The sequence below is a fragment of the Arachis duranensis genome, chromosome 9 (genome assembly GCF_000817695.3).
Source record: "Arachis duranensis cultivar V14167 chromosome 9, aradu.V14167.gnm2.J7QH, whole genome shotgun sequence".
NCBI classification, from domain to species: domain Eukaryota; kingdom Viridiplantae; phylum Streptophyta; class Magnoliopsida; order Fabales; family Fabaceae; genus Arachis; species Arachis duranensis.
The window spans coordinates 32,985,450-32,995,366 of NC_029780.3; the positions used below are offsets into that span (position 1 = coordinate 32,985,450).

The 9,917-nt window shown below is 41.0% G+C and overlaps 1 protein-coding gene and 1 non-coding gene across 2 annotated transcripts; one reads left to right on the forward strand and one right to left on the reverse strand.

The window, feature by feature from the left end:
* Window positions 1–6,497: 6,497 nt before the first annotated feature.
* On the reverse strand, window positions 6,498–8,003 carry LOC107465344 (uncharacterized). The gene has a single exon (XM_016084326.1). The coding sequence runs from the start codon at window positions 8,001–8,003 to the stop codon at window positions 6,498–6,500; it is 1,506 nt and encodes a 501-aa protein (XP_015939812.1).
* A 37-nt stretch (window positions 8,004–8,040) lies between these two features.
* On the forward strand, window positions 8,041–8,147 carry LOC127742230 (small nucleolar RNA R71). The gene has a single exon (XR_008003418.1). It is a non-coding gene; the product is annotated as a small nucleolar RNA R71 (small nucleolar RNA).
* The last annotated feature ends 1,770 nt before the right edge of the window (window positions 8,148–9,917 follow it).

The following is a 9,917-nucleotide window of genomic DNA, read 5'->3' on the forward strand; positions in this document are numbered from 1 at the left end:
ACCGACTATGTAATATAAACAAGTAAAGTATAAAAGAGATTAACATAGCAATGTATGGAAGATTGAAAGCATAAAAAGGGGTCTTGGCTTGGAATGAGCTAAGGGTCATTTCCTTGTTGGAACCACAACTATGACAATTATGATGGATTAGTCTCACTTGATCAACCCTCACATCGGAAGGTAAGTTAAATGAGCATAAGTGTTCTTAACCTACAAATCCTAAATTGCTTGCTAATTGCCTTAGCAACAAATTAGCGTTAATGGGAACAAGAACAATTAACAATCCAAGAATTGACACTAAATATTGGACATTCCAACTCTAGGAACCCAACGGCTCACTTTACCCAAGCTAAAAGACAAAAATTTAGCCTAAAACCATGTTTGACATTTTCTCAAACACTTGGTGGGCAAAAAGCTTAAACATGAGGGAAATAAGAAAAGACTTGAAATTAAAAGCAACAATTGATCTCAATCAACAAGAATAACATAAGAAAGCATAGAACCAACATCAAATACCAAATTCATCAACAAGAAATTAAAATTGCAAAAGAGAAGTGAAATTGAACTATAACTTGAAATAGAAGAAAGAGTAATGACAATATAACTATAAAGAGTAATAACAAGAGAATACTTACAATGAGATTAGCAAAATCCAAGATAAAAAATAAAAATGGCACTTTGAATGTAAAACCCTAATAGAAACCCTAGTAGAGATGATGAAAAACTTAGAGAAAAATAAAACTAAAAATCTTCTACTCTTACTCCTAAACTATCCTAATTATATCCTATATTATGTCCTTCATTCCCTTTCCAATATGAGCTAAGAGACTTCAGAAATGGGCATCTAAAGCCCTCAAATCGCGAGTCACGTGCTTTTTTAATGAAGTCATGCGCGGACACCTGTGCGTCCGCACACCCTGCGAAAATCCCATCCTGTGCGTACGCACAAGTACTTGTGTGCACGCACACTAGGCGATGCTTGCCTGGACGCGCAATGCGCTCGAAATGATCCACATGCTCTGCTTGGGCTCCAATGCATACGCACAAGAGGCTGTGCGCACGCACATGTCTCTGAACTCATCTCCTTTGATTTTACATGTTTCCTCCACTTTGCATGCTCTTCTTCCATTTTTTCCAAACCATTCCTACCTTATATACCTGAATTCACTCACAAACAAGATCAAGGCATCGAATGGAAGGTAAATGGAGTAAAATATATCAAATTGGGCACAAAAGAGCATGTTTTCATAATCAAGCACAATTTGGGAGGAAGGTTCAAAAGCATGCTATTCAAGGGAATAAGTACAAGTTTATATGATGAAATCTGTTCAATTCTAACAAAAAAATCATCATCAAATATGGATTCATCAATTTCCCCACACTTAAATACTAGCATGTCCTCATGCTAAACACACTTAAAGGAGGTAGATGAAAGGGAAAATGACTTATGCTATAAATTACTTAAATGCATGCAACTATCTTAAGGCTAGTCGCCAATATGTACTACGATGAAAGTTGGTAGAAATAAACCATGAAATTCTAATCCATCACAAGAAAGCTTTAGGGCCAATGCAAAGAGTCCATGCATTAAGATCAATGTCCAAAGAATTGAATTGGAATTTTTAAAACTATCCAATTGAACAACTTGCAAGAAGATACACTATGAGGTGCAAGAACATAGAATTGAGCAATCGAAACCCTCACCGGATGTGTATCTACTCAATTCGCTCAGTGTTTAGGGTTTAACCACTCAATTCTCCTTTTTTCATGCTTTTCAAAGATTTGCAAGGCATCTAACAATCAACTAGTATCTAATGTATGAATAACAAATATCATGAGGTCTTTAGAGGGATGTAATGGGGCTAGGGTTTAGGTAGGATGAAATATGGCTAAGTGGACTTAAAGAATTAGTTCTTTGATTAGCTTGAGTGTCTATCTAATCCGATATCACTTATATACACATATCATTACAACCTATCTACCCATTTTCTTCCTTTTTCTATCTCACCTCACTCATGCAATTTCTTTTCAAACATGGCACATGCATCCTTTATTTAACTCTTTATTTCATACTTTGTTATGCACAAGTTTTTTTTTCGAAGTTGAACTATGAATGCATATGTCTTCATTAATGAAATGCATGAGCATTACCTAATTGCCAAAAATTTTTCACAAAAAGTTCATGCCTCTATCACCAATGTTTCCCAAAATTCCCCCACACTTAAAATTTACACACTAATCCACCCAAGCTAATTAAAGAGTAATTCGGGGACATCAATGGTTTTCCACTTAAGGGAAGTAATGTGCTATCATCAGAACAAAAGGGAATCCATAGGCTCAAAGGGGTTCACAAAGGTGCATACAAGGGTTGGCCATATAGGTTAGTGAGTTTATCATCAAAGATGGTCTCAATCATGCTAAATGCATCCAAACACAAATACAGGACATAAAGAATCATGCAAATCAATGATCACAATAAAAAGGAGTAATAATCACACACAAGAACAACATTATAGTTAAAAAGATGCAACCATCTATTAAAGCTCAAGACTCACAAGGTATGTTGTTCGAGCTCTTTTTCCATGTTCTACAAACAATTTACTCCAAGCAAGTTGGCAAACATAATATCTCCTTCAATTCAATTAATGGTACACCCTAGAAAAAGATTTCATGAAAATTTCTTGGTGTTTCACTAACTTTTTCATTCTACCATGCAACATGCAAATACTAACTACTAAATATCCATAAATAATAAAGAAATATTTACAGACAAACCAAACAAGATGAAATATACTTAAAACTACTCAAAATAAAGGAAAAGTACTACAAGAAACATTGCAAAGTGCCTTAAAAAGAGAAATTTTACCCTATTGAAGTCATCGATCCTCCACCACACTTAGTTTGTGCACAGTCTTCCGTGCATGCTTATGCTCTGGGGGGGAGGGTGAAGAGGGGTCACCTTCAGCCAGTGGACTTGGATGTGGGTTGGTCAACTACATCACATTCCTCCCCAGCTAGCTCAGATAGAGCTCTAGGAGGTGGGTCGGGGTCTCTCCCTTCTAGCCTTGCCGCTATCGAATCGAAACGCTTTTGCTCCAAATGCTCCTTGCGGTGGATATCGTGCAAGATGTCTTCGAATAATTCTGGAAGAGGACGGAGAAAGGGTAAAGCAGTTGACAAAATTGGTAGACTTGGTGGTGGTGCTTTGGGTGTCTTTCTCTCGGAGGGTGTTGTGTTTGTTGATCTCTCCAAATCTTCCCTCGGAATGAACTTGTTACCTCTAGGAACCTTGAACATAATGTCTCTCGGATGCCACTCTACCCTTGCTGCTGTTGCTAGACACATCACCATCGATGGAAAAGGGATGCTAATGTTCTTCTTCTGAATTAGTTTCCATATCGATGTGCGTAATAAAGGCACAATGGCTATGTTCTTTCCTTCCATAATAGCCCAAAGTAGCAACGCAGTCTTGAATCTCACATGGGTAGCATGGGTGCTAGGAATAATGTAATCCGCCACAATTTGATGCCATATTTGAGCTTCGGCATTCAAATCGGAGTAAGCTATAGTTGCCGGAACATATTTTCTCCCTTTTCTATACTTCCATGAAGCACCAGGATGGCCAATTCTCGCAAGTATAGGAGTCAAAGACATCCTCCCCTTGGACACACTCGCCTTGATCCTTGAATAGTCATCATTCTCAGGCGAAATGTGGGGGATCTTCAGAATAGCTTCAAGAGCTCGATTGGAAGTATCCAACCTCTTCCCCCGGAGGAATACTGACTCCGCTTCCCAATTTTGGTAGTTGGCATAGAATTCCCGCACCAAGGTTTCATTAACTTCGATTGGGTCTTGCTCTAAAAACTCCCAATGAAGTGAGGCGATCCGCTCATGGACGACCATTTTGTACTTAATCGGAACTTTAATCGTCCATTCCCAATGAATTGACCTTTTCTCAAATTTGTCATATTGGAACTCGGCTCTCTGGTTGAGCAAGATAATTAGGTCATTACTCGAGCGATCCATGAAACATGGTCTGGAGGCACGGGTTGTAGGTTGCACAACTGGTAAAGTGATCGATTTCTTACCCTTCTTTCGCATCTAGAAAGAAAACAGAAAATATCAAGGTCATAGAACAACAACAAATTAAGAATAATGAGGAAGCACTTAATAAAGTCAAGAAAATCAAATTCTTAGTTGGAAGTTTGAAGATAGTATGATTCGCAAGAATGGCGGTGTGTATATTCCAATGGTGCGCACAGTTGGAACACACACACCGGCCGCTCACAACGGCAAACACACTCTGAAGGTAACTAAAAGTTCAAAGCTTCACAACTAAGTGCTCAAGTTACAACTATAAAACATAGAAATGCAAGCAACTTCAAGCAAGCACCCAAAAGGGAATTGTCAATTGTTCATCTTTAACAAGCGATAATCACATATACAATACTCTTAATTTGAAGCCAAAAGATGTTTGGTTAAGACATCACCAAAAGTTAAACATTCGTAAAGTGGTTACTCAATTTAGATTCCAAGATGAACAATGAACTAATATTCTACCAACATAATACATTTGCACTAAAGTCACCCATTAGCAAGGTACAAAACATGGGTGATTGAACTCAAAGTATACCGACAAGGAAATGCATTGGTAAAACTAATTGATAACATTAAAATGCACAATTGAAGTTGCACAATTCAGACAATATGCCTAACAAAAGATAAATTGAAAGCATATGATGGCTAAGTCATATGAATCTAACAAGATGTTCATTGAGGCATTTTATCGAACATGTAGTATGCAATGTGCAAGTTCATCACAATTAAGCTTAAAATTGATCCTAACCAACCCAATAATTATGCAACAACACTTTGCAATACAGGGAAGCAACAAAGAAAGCAACAAATTTAACTTAGGCAACATAAAAGAAATTAAAACAAATGCAAAAATATTAACATGAATAAAAGAAAGGAAAAACAAAAACCTTAGGTATAGAAGTTGAAGAGAACAAGAACTAGGAAGGAACAATGGCACTTCTTATAGCCACTGCGAAATCATGGCGGTTGGGTTCACGGAAAAAAGCATCGAAAGAGAGAACTCACCGGTGGTGAAAAGTAAGAAGAGAAGAGAAAGAGAGAAAGAAAGAAAAGAGAAGAGAAGTAAGAGAAAGAGAGAGAGATATGGTGGACGGCGGCGGTGGCCGGCGGCAGGGACCAGCGGAGAAGAGGGAGAGGACAGCTAGGCAGAAGAAAAGAAAAGAGAGGGGCTGCCTCTCAATAGGGCAGATTGCCCTTTAATGGCCAGAACGTGACTTGTGCGGACGCACAAGGGGCTGTGCGGATGCACAGAAATGAAAACTTGGAAGGGTGCAAATGCACACAGCGTGTGAACGCTACGACCAGAGAGGTTGCAAAAGGGCGTGCGGGCGCACGAGAGTGTGTGCGCGCACAGAAGAGCTCTCTTTTTTTTTTAAATGGACAGAAGTAGGTGTGCGTGCACACACAGGTCCGTGCACATGCACAGAGGTTAAGAATGGGGGAGGTTGTTCACGCACACAGGCTGTTCCCTCGCTCCCACCAAAGGGGCTTGCAATTGGTGTGTGGACGCACACGTCTGTGCGGCCGCACAGATGAAGCATGAAAAGAAATGTGTGCGTACGCACGCAGCTGTGCGTACGCATAGGTCAAAGAAAAGGGGGCAGCACGCACGCACAAGCTGTGCTGGCGCTGCGACCAGAGGGCATGTCAAGGCGCGTGTGGACGCATAGGCTTGTGCGTCTACACACATGGCGAAATACACAGTTTTGTGCGCATGCACAGCTTGGTGCATACGCACAGATGCCCTGTTTTAGAAATTTTTTTTCTCTTCAAAACTAAGGTTCCTAACCTTTGCACAAAAATATTCCAACCCCAAATCATTCAAACAAGCACAAATTCATAGTCCACAAGTAATTTAACTTATACAAGTCAAAATTCTCCAACTAAATCTGAGCTAATCCTTATATCACAAGAAAACAAGTAGTTCAAAAAAGCTATAAACAAGAGATAGAATTGAAAAAATGTCACCATGGTGGGGTGTCTCCCACCAAACACTTTGGTTTAGAGTCTTAAGTTAGACTTGCATGGCTTCCTTGATCACTTAGAAATTTCCCCAAGGAGGAAAATCTCCAACTCCTTGACTTGCTATGGTTGAGTATGATCCTTTGAATTTGACTTCTTGGCACTATCCTCTTTTCCTTGCTCCTTGCCATCTTCACTCACTTTGTCTTCAACTTTGTCGCACCCAAAAATAGAGTAAGCTTCAAGGATGGGCTTGTTGGACTCCTCCAAAGTGAACTTGACTAACTTGCCATCCGACTCAAAAGAATAGACCCCCAAGTGTGCATCTAGCCTGAAGCAAGCCGTCTTCAAGAATGGTCTTCTAAGGAGTATTGATGATGGCTTGGTTGAGTCAATGGGAGGGTCTCCAAAATGTGAAAATCAACTGGAAAGAGCAATCATTGAATATTAACTATGACATTCTCTGCAATCCCCACAACTAACGCAATACTCTTGTCGGCTAACACAAACCTTGCCCTGGACCTCTTTAGGGGAGATAAGTTCAATCTTTCATAGATGGGGAGTGGCATGATGCTTACACATGCCCTCAAATCACACATACAGTCCATAAACTTAATCCCACCAATCAAACAAGTCACCAAACATGGGCCGGGATCATTGCATTTTTCAGGAAGTAAAGAAGAGATAGAGTCATTTACCGACTTTTTGTTGAGGTTGCCAAGTTTGTCTTTGTGAGTGAAAACATCCTTGAGGAACTTGGCATATTTCGGCACTTGTTGAATGGCTTGAAAGAGAGGGACGGTAACTTCAATTTTCTCAAAAACTTCCACCACAGTGGGGTCAAGATCATCTTGCTTCTTTGCTTTCTTAACTAAAGTTGGTAATGGAATGGGCAAAGGCTCTTCAAGCAAGGTCTTTCTCTTTGGCTCCTTGACCTTTGGTGGTTCTTCCTCACTTTTGTCAACATTTTCTTTTTCATCCCTCATCACCTCCACTTCGTCTCCTACCTCCTCATTGTTTATTTCCTCACTCAACCTTGTGGGTATAGCAACATTCTTATCCAATTTGGTACCACTTCTAAGGGTAATGGCATTTATGCTCCCCTTAGGGTTGGGTTGGGGTTGAGAGGGCAAACTACTTGAGGTTGAAGCTTGTTGGGTGCTTTGTGCGGCTTGAGGAGGGAGCGTTAAATGGGTAAGGGCTTCGGCTATTGTAGCCATGTAAGCATCTTGTTTCTTATGGAACTCTCTTTGCTCTTGCATGAAGGTGTGAATTGTGTCATTCATGTGGGATTGATTGGAGGAAAGGGCTTGGTTAATTTGAGAAGGATTGGATCGACTGTTTGGATGTTGATACTTCACTTGAGACTGAAGTTGAGGGGGTTGTTGGTATTGTGGTTGACCTTGGGGGTGTTGATGGTAGTAGACTTGAGCATTTTGGTTGGGTTGAGCTTGGGGAGCTTGGTTCCACCTTTGGTTTGAGTTATCTCTCCACCCTTGGCTTTGATTACCTCCATGTGGGTAGGACACTTCGTTGTAATTGGGTCTTTGCGGGTAAGGGTTAGCAACTGCCAATGTAGTGTCCTCTTGGATTTGAGGGCACTCATCGGTGTAATGAGTAGTACAAGCACAAACACCACATATCCTTAATGGTCCTTCAATCCGTGGAGGTTTAGGTGGAGCATTTATCAAAGCTTGAGGGATTTGTTGCCCTTGGGTGATTTGCCTCAACAAAATCGTCATCTCACTGAGGGTCTTAGTCAAAATTGCATCTCTGGAGGGAGAGACCTCACTCAAGGCTTTTGGTTGTGGACTCCTTGCCCTTGAGTATTGAGTTGAGTCTACTAGATCCGATATAACTTCCCATGCTTCTGCAGCAGTCTTGTTTTTGGTCAATGACCCTCTACTCGCAGTATCTAGGAAAAACTTGTCTTGGTGGTGCATTCCTTAACAGAAATAACTTATCACAACCAACTCATCAATCCGGTAGTGAGGGCAAGCCTCCAGCAACTTCTTGAATCTTTCCCAGTATTCATACAAAGTCTCCCCATCTCAGTGCACAATACAAGAGATCTCTCTTCGCAGCTTGTCTGTTTTCTGGAGAGGGTAGAACTTCTCCAAAAATTCTTTTCGCAACAAGTTCTAATTGGATCTAACTTCACCTGGCTGAGTATAAAACTACTCATTCGCTTTTCCCTCTAGAAAAAATGGGAAAGCAAAGACCAACACCGTGGCTTCATTCGCCCTATGTCTTCTCGCAGTTGCATATGCAACTTGGAAATCCTTAAGGTGCTTCAGAGGATCTTCCCCTGGTAGTCTATTATATTTGGGGAAAAAGTTAATTGTGCCAGACTTAAGCTCGAAATTTGGGTCAAAGGCCAGATATAGAATCTGAAGCGGTTGCAAATTAAGATCAGGAGCTCCGACTTCCTTCAAGGTGATCCTTCGGGGTGGGTCCGCCATGACGGTGTCACCTGAGTCACTCAAAGAGAATTCAGTACTCCCCACAGATGAATATAGAGTCTCCTCATTGATTGGAGAATGATGGTTACGGATTGGCGGTGATAGTGAATGGGAGTGATCCGCAAGGGAACCCGATCCACTATTTACGAAAGTTAGCCGGCACCGAACTTGCCTTACACGAGTTAAAGTTCTTTCAATTTTTGGATCAAAAGTGGCCAAGCTCGGGTCTGGAAGCGACCATGTCATTCAACTGAGGAGGCAATGAAAGCATGCAATTATGAAAAGTAAAACAAAAGTAGGCAAGTAAATAAGAGCTAACCTAGCAATCTACAACTACTAATTACAATTGATGCCAAGTAGCAAACCAAAAATTGAATATTCATAATATTCACATATTTACACAACCAAAATTATAGCGCTCATTGCACTTAAAGTGAAGTCCCCGGCAACGGCGCCAAAATTTGGTGTCGGGTGATATTGCCAATTGCTTGAGTTTGGATTTTTCACACTAAAAGAGGATTAACGTTGCAAGCATAGACCAAACCAAACAATCGGTCACTGATCAAATTGGAAATTCACAAGATGTGTCATAACTCAAAACCAATTTAAAACCGAGAGTATTTGACTCCCGGGTCGTCTACCAAGGAATCACTTGAGGGCAACAAGTGTGCAAATTCTGGTTGTAATGATCACGGGGTTGTCAATGAAGAAATGAACATATAAAGCAATAAAAGAACATGCAAACTTGTAACGATTGAACTAATAAAGAAATTAAAGAACCGATTATGTAATATAAACAAGTAAAGTATAAAAGAGATTAACATAGCAATATATGGAAGATTGAAAGCATAAAAAGGAGTCTTGGCTTGGAGTGAGCTAAGGGTCCTTTCTGTTCCGGGGGTTACCTGAAACGTGCAGCTCGGTCGTCTGGCAGGACCCGAGGTGAGGGCTCCGTGGTCCGAGCTTGGTGTGCTGAGCGGCTGGGGGTTGTACCTGCAATGACACTCCGATGCTTAAGTTAGCATGGGTCCAAGCAGATATTGAGTAGAATTAGAGTGTGAGTTATACCTGGGTGCTCCAGTGTATTTATAGTAGTTGGCTGTGATCTTCCCTGGATAAGATATTCTTATCTTATCTTATCTTTTGGGAGTTTTATCCCTATCTTTGCGGAACCGCCTTTCCTAGGCCTTTTCGGCCTTTAGGTTTTGGGCTTCGTTCCTTTTGATGGGCCTTCTTAGCCAATTTGTCCGAGGTCCGACCTCAGGCTTGGGCCTTGGGACGAGGTCGGGCCTTCTATGATCTTGACCGGTTTTGGGGAGCTCGGTCAGGGTATGAACAGTGCCCCTGCCCGAGTTCGTCCTTTTTGAGAGGTCGAGCTCGGGCATAGTAGTTTTT

Excerpts from the sequence above, each read along its gene's own strand:
- LOC107465344 (XM_016084326.1), bottom strand. The coding sequence starts at position 8,003 with ATGCACCACCAAGACAAGTTTTTCCTAGATACTGCGAGTAGAGGGTCA.